General features: G+C 30.8%; 1 protein-coding gene across 4 annotated transcripts; it reads left to right on the top strand.

Annotated features, from left to right (window-relative positions):
* The first annotated feature begins 1,008 nt into the window (after positions 1–1,008).
* LOC114387079 (G-type lectin S-receptor-like serine/threonine-protein kinase LECRK3) lies at positions 1,009–17,488 on the top strand. 4 transcript variants are annotated; one of them, XM_028347200.1, is made up of 3 exons: positions 1,009–1,070; positions 10,445–11,097; positions 15,252–17,488. In XM_028347200.1, the coding sequence occupies exons 1-3, from the start codon at positions 1,010–1,012 to the stop codon at positions 17,283–17,285; spliced, it is 2,748 nt and encodes a 915-aa protein (XP_028203001.1). In that variant the 5' UTR covers position 1,009; the 3' UTR covers positions 17,286–17,488. The 4 variants fall into 4 exon arrangements, with proteins under 4 accessions (XP_028203001.1, XP_028203000.1, XP_028202998.1 ...); XM_028347199.1 differs by having other exon boundaries at positions 10,445–11,100; XM_028347197.1 differs by having other exon boundaries at positions 10,445–11,108; positions 15,254–17,488.
* Positions 17,489–18,222: the final 734 nt, after the last annotated feature.

Below are 18,222 nucleotides of genomic sequence, written 5' to 3'. Positions count from 1 at the left end.
GTATAGCATAGAGAACAATATAACTAAAACATAAGAATATGAAAAACATGCAGTAAAATAAAGCTAGGAAAAACACACAATTGAATAAAATAATACAACAAAAATAAAATAATCCAGGGTTTTATTGATAATTGAATCATAAAACATGAAAAAAACATTAAGATAAAAGTAAAATGAGTTAACCTAATTCACTATACAACTTGGATGGATCGATTTCTTAGTGGATTAGTTCAATTTTTCTTATAATCAAAGTTGATTAATTTTTATTTATCTAATTCATCCTCAATCTATAGTGAGTTAGATTGACTCATAAATTTTGACTCACTTTAACAATTTTATACATAACAAATTATGAAAATATCACGTAATCAAAATGGATATTATTAGTGCCAAAAATAAATGAAATGATCAATTTAATTTAACAAAGACCTTACGAAAAGATCAAATTAAATTCTTTAAACTCAAGAGATGAAATTGAAACAAAATATATATAAGTAAGACCCAAAATTTATTATTAGTCCATTTTTTATTATAAACTAAATGAAATATGTTATTTTGTGGACGTTTATCTTTTACCAATGGTTGTAGGCAGAATAGTCGATTTGGTACCTTAAAACTGAATGCTGGTTCAAGTTGTAGTCCTAGATGTTAATAAACTAAAAAAAATCTTGAAGGTAGCTTTCACTTTTTACATATATCCTTTGTTACATATAGCTCTTTGGATGTTATCGTTAGAATAGAATTTAATCCTTAGATAGAAGGACCTGGTCTATCAACTTCTTTATTTTAATAATTATTATATTTTTTATTATAAATTAATTATTATCTTTTACTAATATTATTATTTTGTGTACATAATATTGCGGTCAACTAGTCAACTTGGGTCCCAAACCAAGAAGAAAATAAAGTCTTGGGCCGTTCGGCGTGACTTACGGGCTAGCTATCACATACCCGATAAATCCAGAGAAAAGAAAAACTTTGCACATAACTCGTTGATCTTCATTTCAATATGGTTCAGCCAACATGGTTATTTTCACTTTTGATACTAACGCTTCAATTATCAGCATCAGGTGATTCGATTCTTTAAACAACCACTTGTGCTAAACTTTCAATTAATTCATTCTCCTTTATTCATTCATTTAATTCACAGGGGTCAATTTCACGAAGTTCACTTTGGATAATTTTAAATAATGTTCATACTTTATTGTATGTTTCACGAATTATATGTTTATTTTTGGGAATATTATTCCTAAAAATATAATATGTTTAATTAACTATTAAAAATTATTGATAGTTAAATTTTACTCACAAAAATGTTTTTTTATTATGTGACATCATCTACAATCCATAGCTCTTAAGACTTATAATCGTGTGATTGTATGATTCATAGCTCACAACTCAATACATACAATATTCCAATACCCATGTATCTCAAAATTTATCACATATTCAACTTATCACTTATACGCAATTTCAATCACAATTTCATAATCTCAATATAACAATTTATTATGTTAATCTAGTAAATCTTGTCCAAAATACAAACGAATTATACAAAAATGATTCTCACAATATGGGAAGTAAAACCTCTCAAACAAATTCACATAATCATATCAAAATCATAGGACTGACGCAACATCGATGCTGGTCATTGTGCATTTGGCGTCAATGCCTCCGACCATGGTTGTGTCTCCATTGCGTCGTCTTTGCTGGGCTTAGAAGTCTCCATCGTGCCTTCGGCCATAGTTGCATCTAGTTATCACTGCAATGGACATCTGGTTTTCCCCTTCCAATCTTTTTTCCCTTTCATCTCTTCAATTTGGTTTATGAAAATTCTTTTCTCCTTTTCCCCCCTTTACTATATTGTTTGAATCTAGATTTGAATGATATTTTTTTTTTCAAATTTTATGATTTTTGAGATTTATTGTGGTTTTCTTTGATCAATGAATTTATGTTCACTATTTTTCTATTGGGACAATTATTTTCCCTCGTGTGTTATACTTGTTTTGTGTGAGGAAATTATTTTTTTAATTGTAAGATATCATTTCTTATATAAGAAATGATTCTGAAGAGCGAAGGAACACACCAGCCACGTGGGTTTGTTCCGGTGCCAAAAAAAATTTTAAAAACGATTTCTTCACACTAAGCACTTGGAAAGAAACTTGCACTAGAAATGCTTTGAGATGCTCTGCTTTGAAAGATGGGTGAGGCAACACAATTTTTAATATTTTTAAAAGATAAGAAAGAAAACTAAATATAATCATGATAAAAAAATATAAAAGATTAAAAAAAATATCCTAATATTTTTATACATTTTTTATTGCATAAATTTATGTAAATTTTGATCTTCTTCTCACATTTTAATTTAAAAAGCTACTTTCCAAAATATTTTCATGTTACTCAGTAATTAATTTTTCATCTAAAATTTATTACATTTTAAAAATCATTTCAGAAACAAGTATTTCAAAAAACTGAAAAAACAGACTGAGATATTTTCTAGTTCACTTCTGAGTGTTAGTTTTCTTTATTTTTTTAAAATTAAAAATCAAATACACCATTATTTTTATTCTTTATTGCATCACATCTCTAAATTAATAAGACTTATTTAACCAACAAACAATAAAAAAAAATGTGTTACTTAGAGAGCAATAAAAGATGTGTGGCTGGCAAATGAAGCTGTCATCATAAATTTCTTCCAAGCAAAAGTTGGACAAAAGGGACAACCAGTTTCGTTCTTCGTCAACACGGTGCTGCCCATGATTTTCCAATTGCGACTTTTCAAAGTCTTCCTTTTCTGTCCAATCCCAAAAGTTTTTTTTTTACTACAGAGGAGTGACTCACCCAAGATTACACATCAACAATACGGGGTAATAACAAACCCCTAAAATCTTCCAACAGAAGGGTATTTCTTGATACTTGCATATTAGAGCAGTGTCAATACGATATTTTTAATATTTTTATTTGTAGTGAAAATTTATTAAGAAAACAAAATTATAAGTAAAATTTACTACTAAGAAACTATATGAAATAAACTCTAAAAATATGTTTCATGGAATAAAATTTCCAAATTTATTAAATAATATAACTTATAAGTTTCATGAATTTTGATAGATTTTATTTAATAATAAATATATGTTTTTTTTATATATAAATGATAGTTATCATCCACTAGAAGTAATCTTACTTAGGTTGGATATGAATACTTTGGATTATAAAACTCTATTTAGTATAATTGTATATTTAGAATTCAAATTCAAGATCATGACATAATCATATGTCAATTGATCTAGGCACTTAATACTTCTTTTCTCTCTAGTTATAAAATTCTTTTCAGAAATTTATTTGTTCATTTTTATAAGATTCTTTATCTAATTTTTAGATGCATTAATTATTTTTTTCCTAAATATTCTTACTTAATTATTCACTCTCTAAATATGAGAAACAATTAAGTAGATATAAAGATAAGAAAACTATGCCGATTTGGGTAAAGTTACCACAATTGCCTCTATGCCTTTGGGGATTGAAAAGCTTGAACAAGATAGGCAGCGCAATAGGCAATCCTTTGATGACTGATGAATGCACAACTCAGAAACTTAGAGTTTCTTATGCTCGCATATTGGTTGAGGTTGATATTACCCAAAAATTGGTAGAGGAAATCACCATATCTGACAGAACTGGAGGAAAGATAAAGCAGATTGTGGAATACGAGTGGAAGCCAGAATTTTGTGAGAAATGTCAAAAGGCTGGTCATCAATGTGGAAAGAAGAAAGTTGTCAAGAAATGGATACCTAGGAACAAGCAAGCAGATGAGGTAAAGGCAGATCCCCTTCCAAAGACACCTGTGCAGAATACTGAAACTGAAGGAGAGGACAAACCAGAAGGTTGGATTACAGTGGGCAAAGCTGCAAGACATACAGGAAAAGCTATAGAGGTAATTGGTACATCTAATGTTAATTGTTCTAATGGTTTCAAGGCTCTAGAGGTTTTGAATGACTCTCTAGGAGGCCTAGGGGTGGTTACATGATTATATCTTGGAATTTAAGGGGGTTAAATAATGTAGGAAAGCTAAAGGAGATTAGCTCCCGTCTCCTAAAGCTTAGGCCTACCATTGCTATTTTGATTGAAACTAGAGTGAAAAATAAGAATGCTAAGAAAATAAGAGATAAGCTTAAACTACCTCACAACTACCTGGACAATTACAAGTGGCATGATAATGGGAGGTTGTGGATTGAATGGGATAATAGTAAAATTGATGTGAGGCATGTTAAGTGTTCTAGCCAATATGTGCACGTGGGTGTGTATAACTTGCAGGGGGAGTTCAAATTCTGGCTTACTGCAGTGTATGCCTTAAATAAGTTGGATAGAAGGAAAGTTCTGTGGAAAGATTTGGAGGCTATCCATAAACATCAACAGGGTCCTTGGTGTGTGATTGGTGACTTCAACAATGTTACTAAGGCTCAAGATAGAATTGAAGGAAAAGCTGTGACAGAAAGTGAGTACATTGATTTGCTGAACATGATGGAGACTACAGGCCTGGCTGAGATGGATACCACAGGTGAGTTTTATACCTGGACTAACAAGCAGGTGATAGGAACCATCTACTCTAGAATTGATAGGGTTCTGGGTAACTTGGACTGGTTTCAAGACAACTTGGATACTGTGTTGACAGTGCTGCCAGCCAGTGTTTCAGACCATTCCCTGCTCTGTGTTAGTAGAAAAGATCCCATTATCAAGAACAATAAAAACTTCAGATTCAGTAGTTGTCTAATTGAGATGGAAGGGTATAATGATATGGTGAAAGCCAGTTGGAGCAGACCTACTAGAGGTAGCCCTATGGTGAGATTGTGGAACAAGCTTAAGAGACTGCAGCAGGATATGAGAAGGTTTAGCAAACCCCTGAGTAATCTAAAGCAGAATCTGATCAAAGCCAGAGAAGATCTTCAATTTGCTCAGGAAAATCTTAGAAACAATAACATGAATGGAGATAGTATTGATAGAGTGAGGCAGCTGACAGAAGAGGTTATTAATCTTAATGAATTGGAGGAAAAAGATGCTTATGCAGAGAGCAAAAGTGGATTGGATAAGGAAAGGTGATGGGAATAATTCCTTTTTCCATGCTATTATAAAAAGCAGAAATAATAGAAGAAATATATACATGCTGCAGAAAACTGATGGAACCTTACTTGAAAACCAGTCTGAGATAGAGGATGAGATCATGGATTTCTACAAGAAACTCATGGGGACTGAGGATAGCCAGCTGCACCATATTGACATAGATGCTATGAGAAATGGCAAACAAGTTAATATGGAGCAAAGAAGATATCTTGTGAGCAATATCACTGAGCAGGATATTGAGAGAGCCCTTAAAGGGATAGGTGATGATAAAAGCCCAGGGATTGATGGATTTGGGGCTAAGTTTTTTAAGGCCAGCTGGTGCATAGTAAAAGAGGATGTTATAGCAGCTATTCTGGAATTTTTCAACACAGAAAGATTGTATAGAGGCTTTAATAATACAGTGGTAACTTTAATCCCTAAAGGTGATAATGCTAGGTATGTGAAAGATTATCGTCCCATAGTTGGCTGCACAACTGTGTATAAAATCATTGCCAAAATCATAACTGAGAGATTAGGGAAAATTCTTCCTAGCATCATTAGTCATAGTCAGGCTGCCTTTGTGCCTGGGCAGAATATTCACAACCATATCCTTTTAGCTTATGAGCTCCTCAATGGGTATGGCAGGAAAGGTGGAACCCCTCGTGTGATGATGCAGTTAGATTTACATAAGGCATATGACATGGTTAATTGGAGGGCCATGGAATGTATTCTTAAGGAAATAGGTTTACCTATGCAGTTTGTGAGTTGGATCATGACTGGTGTCTCCACATTCTCCTATAGGTTTAATGTTAATGGAATCTATTCTGACATTATGCAAGCCAAGAGAGGGATTAGACAAGGGGACCCCATGTCCCCTATGCTTTTTGTGATAATCATGGAATATATGCATAGAACTTTGGTGAAGATGCAGCAAAATCCTGACTTCAATCATCACTCGAAATGTGAAAAAATTGGCCTAACTAATCTCACTTTTGCTGACGATGTTTTACTTTTCTGCAGGGGGGATAGTAAATCTGTATCTATGATGATGGAAACCATTAGAAAAATTTCTGATTCTACAGGGTTAAAGGTGAATCCAGCAAAGTGTCAGATGTTCTTTGGAGGAATGGATGGTTGTAGCAAAGAAAATCTGAGAAGGATAACTGATTTTGCAGAAGGAAAACTCCCTGTGAGATACCTTGGCGTGCCCTTATCTTGCAAAAGGCTCACTATTCAGCAGTACATGCCACTGATAGACAAAATAGTGGACAGAGTGAAGCATTGGACTAGCAAATTGCTAAGCTATGCTGGGAGAATCCAGTTGGTGAAGAGCATCACTAGTGCCATTGCAATGTACTGGATGCAGTGCTTCCCACTGCCTCAGTTTGTTCTTAGGAAGATTAATGCTATTTGCCGAAGTTTTGTTTGGACAGGTAAACAAGAGATTAGCAAGAAAAGCCTAGTAGCTTGGGATACAATGTGTAGGAATAAAAGCCAGGGTGGTGTTGGCATTATTAACTTGCAGGTTTGGAACATTGTTAGTCTGATGAAATGTCTTTGGAATATTTGCAGAAATTCTGAGAATCTTTGGGTGCTGTGGGTTCATACATATTATCTGAAGGGCAATGATGCTATTACTGCTTTTGTCAGGCCTAATAGTTCTTGGATCCTTAAGAACATTATGAATCAAAGAGATAAACTGGGTCAGATACAACAACATTGGGACCAAGCTCCTAGTAGACAGAAGTTTCCTATGAGTGCTATGTATCATGGGCTGACAGAGGAACACCAAAGAGTGTCGTGGAGGTCTGTGATGTGTGGGAACAAGGCTAGACCGCGAGCTGTCATTTGCTTGTGGCTTGCTTGTCACAAAAAGCTCTTTACTAAAGATAGACTAAGAAGATTTGGAATGATCCAAAGTAGTGATTGCAGTATTTGTAACTGTGCTGATGAGACTATAAAGCATCTTTTTTTCAACTGCAGTGGCACTAGAGAAATTTGGGGGAACATTTTGGATTGGCTGGGTAGAAGACATGATCCGAGGGAGTGGGATATGGAGCTTGCTTGGATTATTGAGAACACCAAAGGTAAAGGTTGGAAAAGTGCTCTGCTGAAAATGGCAACAGCGGAGACAGTTTATAATGTGTGGCACTATAGAAATAGCATGTGCTTTGGTACAGTTGTGGATAAACAGGTTATAGAAAGGAATATCATTGACAACATAGTGTATAGAAGTTGGCAATATCCAACTCTTAGAAGTCATGTTGCAAAGCTAATGATGTAGGCTGTTAGGTTTTTGCTTTGGTCCTGGTTGTTTGGTTGGATCGTTTCGATCACCTTGTATCAAACTGTTTTTTGAATTAACATTCTTCTTTTTGATTCAAAAAAAAAAGATAAGAAAAATATAGTTTTGAAATGATAATATAATTAATTGACTGATTTAATGTAATTAATTACTTTACTTAATAAGCAAGAATTAATGAAAAATGATCTTATAATTAGGGATGGAAAAATTAATATAAAAATATTTTTATACTAACTTTGCCAACTTGGTGATGTTAAAGTGAGCCAACTTGACCCAACCTAGCTCACTTTTGGTGAGCCTATAAGAAGCTAGTTTGGATTGATCCACCACAAGTTATATGTTAAACGGGTTGATCCTTCTAAAATATATATAAAAAAAATTCTTAAAAAATAGGTATAGCATAGAGAATAATATAACTAAAACATAAGAATATGAAAAACATGCAGTAAAAAAAAAGATAGGAAAAACACACAATTGAATAAAATAATGCAACAAAAATAAAATAATCCAGGGTCTTATGGATAATTGAATCATAAAACATGAACAAAACAGGAAGATAAAAGCAAAATGGGTTAACCTAATTCATTATACAACTCGGGTGGATCGATTTCTTAGTGGATTAGTTAAATTTTTCTTATAACCAAAGTTGGTTAATTTTTATTAAGTTCATCCTCAATATATGGTGAGTTAGATTGACTCATGAATTTTGACTAACTTTAACAGTTTTAGTGATACATGACAAACTATGAAAAATATCACGTAATCAAAATATATATATTATTAGTGCCAAAAATAAATGAATTGCTCAATTTAATTTAACAAAGACCTTATGAAAGACCAAATTAAACTCTTTAAACTCAAGAGATGAAATTGAAACAAAATATATATAAGTAAGGCCAAAATTTATTATTAGTTGATTTTTTTATTATAAACTAATAGTGTGTTTGGATGGAGTAATATAACAGAGAAATTCATTTTTTAAGGAATTTAAAATGATTCATGATAAAATAACTTGTTTGGATAGAGTATTTGAAAGGAGATTTAATTTTTGGTATTTTTATGAATCATTTTGATTGACTAAAATAGTGGGATTTCAAATTCTCTAAAAAAATATAGAATTTGAATTATTTTTTTTGGAGATGTTCATTCTAATTCATGTTCTTGCTCATAACTCTTTCTCGCTCAACACTCACAACTATGGGTGACCAAAGTTTTTACGACCGATATCGACATAAGTTATTTTTTACTGACGTTGGCCGAGATTTTTTCGGTCAGAATTTTTTTGTATGATGTCAACTAAAGCTATTTTTTGCCGATATCGAATAAGAATTTTTTTAAATGATGTTGGTTAGAGTTATTTTCTCACTGACGTCAGTCATGGGAAATTTTTGCTAATGTCGGCCAAAGATTTTTTTGATCGTTGTCATCCAGGTTTTTTCAGTTGATATTGACCAATGATTTTTTTGCCAATGTTGGCTAGATTTTTTCTACTAACATCAGTCATGACTAACTTTTGAGTAGACACTTGTTAGGGTTTTTCAGCCGACGTCAGCTAGGCTTTTTCAGCCAACATCAGCCAAATCTATTTTTTAGCCAATATTGGCTAGGGTTATTTTTTAGCCAATGTTAGCTAGGGTGTTTTGCCTGATGTCAAGTAGATTTTCTTAGACGACGTCGATTAGGATTTTTTTGCTGACATCGACTAGGGTTTTTGGGCTGACATCAGCCAGAGCTATTTCTTAATCACATTAGCTAGGTTTTTTGATTGATGTTGGCTAGGGTTTTTTCTGCGAACACCAGCTATATATTTTTTATCGACATCGGACATGACTATTTTTAGTCGACATCAACTAGGTTCTTATAGTCGACATCCACTAGAGTTTTTTCAATCGACATCGGTCAGAGTTATTTTTTAGCTAACATCAGCCAAGGCTATTTTATAGCCGATGTTGGGTAGGTTTTTTGTCCGACATTGATCAGGACTATTTTTTAGCCAACTTCGACTAGGTATTTTTTGGCCAACGTTGACCAATAATGTTTTTCAGTTGACATCAAGTAGGTTCTATTGGTTGGCATCGATCAACCTATTTTTTAGCTGATATTGGGTAGATTTTTTTGTCAACGCTTGCTAGGATTTTTTAGGCTGATGTTGACTAAAAATAGCCTTGGTCAATGTCGTTAGAAAAGACCCTAGCCGGTGTCGGCCAAACAAACCCTAGCCGACATTGGAAAAAAAAATCTAGCCAGCATCGGTTGAAAAATAGACTCAACCAATGTTAGCCAAAAAATAGCCCCGACTGATGTCAGCTGACAAATATTTTCGGCATACTTTGACAAAAAAAAAAACCTTATTTGATATCGACGGAAAAATAGTCTTGGTTGATATCGGTTTAAAAACATCACCGGTTGTGGTTAGGCAAAACAACCTAGTTAAAATTATTAATATTTTGTATTTATAAATTATTAAAATTGAAAATATTTTTTAATTAATATTTTAAAATTAGACTGTGTTTATTTTCTATAAAGTTTAATATTAAAATTTCATCTATTTAAAATATAAAATTAAAATTTTACATATGGAGAAAATTAAATTGTCCTATTCAAACAAAGAATTTAAAATGGAAAAAATTTAAATTGATTTATTCAAACAAAAAATTTAAATAAATAAAAGAAATTAAAATCAAAGTAATTCAAAACATTTCAAATTCGTTGAAAATTTAAAATTCCTTATGTAAATGAAAATAAAGTCAACTTGGGTCCCAAACCAAGAAGAAAATAAAGTCTTGGGCCGTTCGGCGTGACTTACGGGCTAGCTATCACATACCCAATAAATCCAGAGAAAAGAAAAACTTTGCACATAACTCGTTAATCTTCATTTCATACTCTTTCCTATTCATTTTCAATATGGTTCAGCCAACATGGTTATTTTCACTTTTGATACTAACGCTTCAATTATCATCATCAGGTGATTCGATTCTTTAAACAACCACTTGTGCTAAACTTTCAATTAATTAATTCTCCTTTATTCATTCATTTAATTCACAGGGGTCAATTCCACGAAGTTCACTTTGGTTAACCAATGCAACTACACGGTGTGGCCAGCGTTAAGCGGAGATGATTATCTTTCAACGACTGGCTTCGTTTTGAGAAGTGGCGAATCTTCCACTGTGACTCCACCTGCAAAATGGAAAGGCCTGATCTGGGGCCGCACTCTCTGCACCAATAGTTCAGCCACGGGAAATTTCTCTTGTGTCACCGGTGATTGCGGTTCCGGAAAGATAGCATGTTACGGAAGAACAGCTTCTATGCCGCCGGTCACGCGTCTAGAGTTTTCCTTAAGCGACACCAATTTTCCTGACATTTATGATGTGAGCCTAGCTGTCGGATTCAATGTGCCGGCGATAATTGTTCCCATAAGCAGCAGCAGCAAGTGTAACAGCACGGGGTGTGCGGTCGATATGAATAGAGTGTGTCCGACGGAGCTAAAGACAATAAAAAATGGACAAGTGGTGGGGTGTCAGAACCCCAACCCCTGTATTGGTGATGCGAGTTCCAACTGCGAACCAAGCGTGTACTCGAAAATATTCAAGACTTCATGCCCGCAAGCCTTCAGCTACCCAAAAGACGACCGAACCAGCACGTTCATCTGTTACGATCCTGTCGATTACAACATTGTCTTTTGTCCTACATCTAGCAACACCAACACCAGGTTAGATAATTATTATAAAAATTAATTTATGATTAAATGACAATTTAATAATTCTTTTTTACATTGAATGTGTTGGATCCAAATCATCAATTGTTAAATTTTTATATATATTAACGTTTATCAGTATTCTTAATTTACCTAATCAGTTTATATTTGATAGAATATATTATAGAATATAAGATAAGATATTTTATTATTATTCTTAATTTATCTTGTAATCCTTTGTACAAGCTTAACGAGAGGAGAGAGAAGAATATTTTTTCTCTCATCCCTCCAACTAATTTTGGGGTTGAGTTAGATCAAAAACTCACTCTCTAATAAAAAAAGTATATTTATAAATTTACTATCTAATGTAAAATTTACCAATCATAAGGTTTGGAACTCAACCACACTTTTCGTCCACTAATTTAGCCTAATTTGAAGCTAATTTTGATAGGTTTGAACTTTAGAAATTAGATTTGATAAATTTTAAATATGTATTTTGTCATCTCAATTTTTTTTAAAATCATGTAGTTATTATAAGTATTTAGTGAAACATTCGTTAAATAACATGATTATTCACTTTAATGAGATGTCTTCTTTTAATTACGTTTATTTTATCCATAAAACTCAAACTAATCTTATTTAAGGGGATTGAATATAATTTTTTACAAATCACTCACTTATTAATCATCTAAACTTATTTTGTGTTTATAGTTTCTCTTTTAGAATATATTATTTAAAACAATTATGTATTTATAAAACTTCTTAATTTATTGAATTATATTTTGTATAATATAATCTTATATTTATATTATTTATTTTAAGTATATCTTAATTATAGTTTTACAATCTTTTATTATATATATATATATATATATATATATATATATATATATATATATATATATATATATATTATGTCAGCAAATTGAGGTAACTTAGTTTTTGTCTCATATATTAATATATTAAAGATAGACTCATCCCACTAATTCCTCTATCCTACGGTCCAATATATGCTATTCCTGTTTCAAAATATTTGTTTTAAAAATATTCTGAACTTTAACCAAGAATTCTTCTTCATCATCATCATCATTTTTAATTGGAAAAAAGGTATTAAGCTCCCTTGAACTTTACTCATTTTACAAATAAATACTCTTAACTTTAATTTTGTTACAATTAACTCTTAAATTTTTTCTTTTTTTTTTTTTATAAATAAACACCATAAAGTTTAATTTTGTTTCAATCAATCCTTAAACTTTACATATTTTTTACATAGAAACCTATATTTCAATTTCGTTTCAATAGTTTTTGGACAAAATTTCATCTCAATTAAGTCTTAAAATTTACGCTTTTCATAAACAATTTCTTATGTTAAATAGGGGTTAAATTGTTAACAAAACAATTTTCACCATTTATTTATTTCATCTCAACCATTTTTTAGTTTTGTTTTTATAAATCTCTTTTCCAAAAATTAAAACATAATAAAAATTTATAACTAAAAAATCAAATAAAAACTTTTTTTTATTAATGTTATTATTTTCCCTATTATATATATTTTCTAAATTCATATTCATTATTATATTTTAAATATGAAAAAATTAGTTGTAACAAAAAAAATTAACGAATAATTAATGTTTAAGATAAATAACTTTAAAAAAGCTATTTGTATAAAGGATAAATTTTAAAAATCAATTGAAATGCAATTAAAGTTCAAGGGGTCCATTTATAAAAAAAAGTTAAAGTTTACATATCAATCATAATAAATTTAAGTTTAAATATATTTTTAGTTCTTGTAAGTTAATATTTTATCATTTTTGATACATTTAAGTTTATTTTTATAATTTTAGTATTAATAAGTTGATGAATTTTCAATTTTGCTCCTATGTAAATTTATGGAGACTATAAATGAAAAAATTAGAATATTAAAGGGACTAAAATAAATAAAATAAATTTACAAAAATCAAAATTAAAAATGTCAATTTACAAGGATTAAAATTAAAAAAATGAACATGTATGGACAAAAACAAATGTTAACTTACGGCGACAAAAAAATATTGAAGCCTAAATTTAAAGTTCATGGTGTCTATTTTGAAATGAGATAAACTTTAAAGAATAGTTGTGACAAAATTAAAGTTTAGGTGTCTATTTGCAAAAACGATGATAAAGTTTAGGAGGACTTGATACTTTTTGTTCTTTTTAATTTTATCCTTTTTTATTCTTATTAAGTTAACTACTTCATCTTTTATAATTATTTTATTTCTTTTCTCAATGTATTTTTTAATCTATCAAAATATTAGTACTACTTCCTTTCAATTTTTAGTATATGCTTTAAAATTAAGAGGTGTGCATATGCATTTAGATAATAAATAGACGTATTTAAATAAACCTTTTAACATATAGAAATAATGAGACGTTAAATTTATCAATTTTTTTGTGAGTTAAATCAACTGTAAACTTGAATTTTTGGAGAAATTAGCAGCGGTTGAAACCGCAGGCAGTGGACACCTTAAACTGACGCCAAAAATCGATTTTGTTGCAGTGTTAAAGTCTATAAATTAATTTTAACTAATGAGAAGTAATTTATTTTATCTTTTATTTATTTTTATAAGTATTTATTCAGACATAAAATTAAAAGCTTCTATGTTTTTAAATACTAATAAAAGATAATAAAATAATCATTTGCCTCATTGTTCATTGTTTTTCAATGAGGGAGGAATTAAGCATGCATAATTTCATATAACATGTTCCAAATACTTTTGGACAGGATATTACTTTTCTTTTTGGTTTAGATATTGTCTTTCATATTTAATTACTTTTATTTCAACTCACACAGGACACTCATGTCAATTTAAATTTTACCCATCCCTCTTTTTACTATAACTAACTTAATTTTCTGTGTCTAACGCATATTAAATTCATATTTTAAAATTTATAGAAATAATTTTTTATATTATTTTATATTTTTAATATATTATTAATTATTTAGTTTAAATTTTAATAAATATATGTTAGTAAATATGTGAATAAAGTGACTTTGATAACCGTATTATTGCTACAAATTATTTAGTTTGTTAATAATTAATCTTTGTCAAAGTGAGATATGTTTTTTATTTTTATTTTAAAAAATCAATTTATAAATTCATCAAAATATACAATAAGAGAAATATTTAAGTATGAATAATATGAACTTTATTAAGCAAAATTTATTTAACTTTTTACTTAAAATTAAATTTAAATAAAAAAATCCAATCTAGTGAAATTTATATTTACTTATTTTTTTTTTATCGATATTGACATGTACAACTTATATTATTTGGATTTAAGATACTCAATAAATAACAAGATTAAGTATACTATTTTCTCAAATTAACATAATTTTTTTAAAAAAAAATTACCTATAAGTTTATTTGATAACCCTACATTATTTTTTATTTGATATTGTTTTTAGGAATACTTTAATTGTTTAATACTCATTTCAAATTCATGAATCTATTTCTAACATACTCAACCCTTCCTAAGTGCGAGAAGCTATTTATAAAGCGGTTGTTGTTTTCTAAGAGGAACTCACGCTTTGTTTGAAGAAAAGTAAAAATAATGGAAATTATAAAATAATTTAACCAATATACATTATTATTTATTATTAGTATGGCCACTGCACAAGGATGACACGTACAAATCGAGAAATAGTCCAAAAAATTATTTATTGTTAGGTGGAATTTATGTAAAATTAACAAAAAAAGAAAATGAAACTGAAATTATTTAATGGTATCAATATAAATGGATTTTACTCCATAATAATAATGTATTGATAGACTAGAAATTTGAGTGTTCAACATTAAAAAAAAATACAAATGAGTACTCACACAAGACTCAAGTGTGTGTATATAAATAAAATTATACTAATAAAAGTTAGACAACTTATAAATATTTTTTGAGTCTTTAGGTCTACCATTACTTAATAAGGCTTTGATCCAACTCACCTAAATTCTATTCCACCAAAAGAAAAATTCTAATTTTATTAACATCCTGACATATTTCTCAATAAAGTTTGATTGGTTGTTTTATACACATGTACTTGGACATTAGGTTATTAACAACATTGATTTGCACTTTTTTTCTTTCAAAGATCAATAATAATTGTTAATATTTATAATATAATGTAGCCAAAGTGTTGGGGACTCACTCATGGCTGGAAATGGGACATCTCGGTGGCTTTCTCCTTCAGGTGATTTTGCATTTGGGTTTTACCAACTTCCTAATGAGTTTTTCTTGTTGGCTGTTTGGTATGACAAGATGCCAAATAAGACCATTATTTGGTTTGCAAATGGAGACAACCCTGCTCCTATAGGATCAAGGTTAGAACTAAATGACTCTGGACTAGTGCTCAATAACCCCCAAGGTTTAGAGCTATGGAGATCAAATTTTGTATCAGGTACAATTTTTAATGGTCTAATGAACGATGATGGAAATTTTCAACTCTTAGACCAAAATTCTGTGTCACTATGGGAGACTTTCACCCATCCAACTGACACGTTAGTACCTAATCAAGTAATGGAGTTAAATGGAAAACTTTTTTCACGACGAGGAGAGTTTAACTTCTCTCATGGAAGATTCAAACTTCATTTACAAGAGGATGGAAATCTTGTGCTCAGCCTCAATTTGCCTAGCAACTACAGTTATGAGCCTTACTATGATACTGGCACTGCTGATGCTAATAGCCAAACAAATATTGACATGAAATTGATATTTGACAAATCAGGCTTCTTATACATACTGAAAAAAAGTGGGGAGAAGTTTTATATTACCAAGCCAAATGAGACGATCTCAACTAATGACTTCTACTACAAAGCAACGATCAATTATGATGGAGTTTTTACCGTATCATATTACCCCAAAGATCTAAGAAAAGGACAAGGATGGGTCACTACAAAGACTATACCAGAAAATATTTGTTTGAGTTCTACATTCACAGATGGTGAAGGTGTTTGTGGGTTTAATAGCATATGCAATCTCAAAGCTGACCAAAGGCCAATATGTAACTGCCCAGAGAGATATTCTTTAATTGATTCAAATAACATGTATGGTGGTTGCATACCAAAGCTGACCTCTTTCCCAAACCCAAATGGGAAGAAAGATCATGATGTCTTGATCGTTATGTTATCAGTTCTTTTGGCCGGCTCTGTGTTAATCATTTTGATGTTGGTTGGTGCATTATATTTTGGTTTCTCGTGCAACCGCAAGAAGATCGAAAGTAGTAGAACCAACAAAAGTGTTGCTAAAAAGAATTTGCATGACTTTACCTTCAAGGAACTTGTGGAAGCAACAAACAACTTTAGAGAAGAATTGGGAAGAGGATCTTTTAGCATTGTATACAAAGGAACAATAGAGATGACTAGTGTGGCGGTTAAAAAATTAGACAAGTTGTTCCAAGATAATGACAGGGAATTTCAAACTGAGGTGAATGTAATAGGCCAAACTCATCATAGGAACCTAGTTCGTCTACTTGGATATTGCAACGAAGGACAACATCGAATTCTGGTATACGAGTTTATGAGCAATGGCACTTTAGCAAGCTTCCTTTTCTCTTCTTTGAAATCCAATTGGGGCCAACGATTTGACATTGCCCTTGGGATTGCCAGAGGTCTTGTTTACTTGCATGAGGAATGTTGCACCCAAATCATCCATTGCGACATAAAGCCACAAAATATACTTTTGGATGATCAATATAATGCTAGAATTTCAGATTTTGGGTTAGCAAAGCTGTTATTGATCAATCAAAGCCGCACTGAAACTGGAATTAGAGGAACAAAAGGGTATGTTGCACCAGATTGGTTTAGAAGTGCACCAATCACTGCTAAGGTTGACACTTATAGTTTTGGTGTGTTGTTACTAGAGATCATTTGTTGTAGAAAGAATGTAGAAAAGGAGCTTGTTAATGAAGAAAAAGGGATATTGACTGATTGGGCATATGATTGCTACAAGACTAGAAGACTAGAAATTCTTTTAGAAAATGATGACGAAGCTATTAATGACATAAAGAGCTTTGAAAAACTTGTGATGATTGCTATTTGGTGCATTCAAGAACATCCTTCTCTTAGGCCAACAATGAAGAAGGTTTTGCTGATGCTAGAAGGAAATGTTGAAGTTTTAACACCCCCAAGTCCCTACCTTCATGGTTCTATTAGTGAAAATTGAAATTAGTTTCTTTTGGATGTAATTTTGATATTGTCTTTGCTTCACCTTTTCGCAGTTTATTTGTTCTTTTAGTTGTTCTTCAAATTGATTTTTCATGTCACGTTTTCTTTTTTCTTCTTCTTTTAAATAAAGATAAAGGCATGAAGTGTTTCTTTTTAAACTAGTATTCAATAATAACCATACTCCTTTCTTCTTGCGTGTTACTCAATTATCCATTTTTTTTCCCGTAATCTAAATTCATCTTTTAGAAATTAGAACATATTATTTTTTACATACATTCAAAATGTATATGGTGTTTAGGTATGTTTTAAATTTTTTTTTTTTTGCGATTTGTTGTAGAGAGCACTATGAGAAAATCTACTCTCCATGTATATTTTAAGAGTCAAGCTAATGAAGTTAAAACTCCTCATTTTTAAGCTTTGTATAACAATTCATAGTTCCTAGGATAGAAGATGCTAATATGTCTTTATGAGAGAAAGATCCAAGAAAATATTATTATATTTGGGAATATCTGTTGTCCAACATGACCAAATTTGTAGAGCTTACATAAAAAGTTGGATCATATCAACCTATAAATATAAAGTTTCTAGTTTCTACATTTGGAAATATTCCTTGACAGTTTCAACCTTCTTGGTTTAAAAAGTTTTCCAGTTGATTAGAGTATTCACCTCACAAGGATGTTGTATTTTGTTTACCATGTTACTTATTAGATAACAATCACAGCGGTTGAAATGGTGGAAGAAATGCTTTTAGTGAAGTGATATTTAGAATTTGGAAAAAAAATTAATGATGGAAATAATTGTACATTTTTATGTCATCAAGGAGTTAGCCTTAATTTATTGCATAAAAGATTATTGAAATTTTGTGATGATTTAATTGATCATTCTCAACATATTGAAAAAATATTTGATAGGGAAAGTGCTGAAATTATTGCCAA

This window comes from Glycine soja, chromosome 15 (genome assembly GCF_004193775.1).
Source record: "Glycine soja cultivar W05 chromosome 15, ASM419377v2, whole genome shotgun sequence".
In the NCBI taxonomy this organism is placed as follows: domain Eukaryota; kingdom Viridiplantae; phylum Streptophyta; class Magnoliopsida; order Fabales; family Fabaceae; genus Glycine; species Glycine soja.
This window is presented reverse-complemented; position numbering and strand designations above follow the sequence as displayed.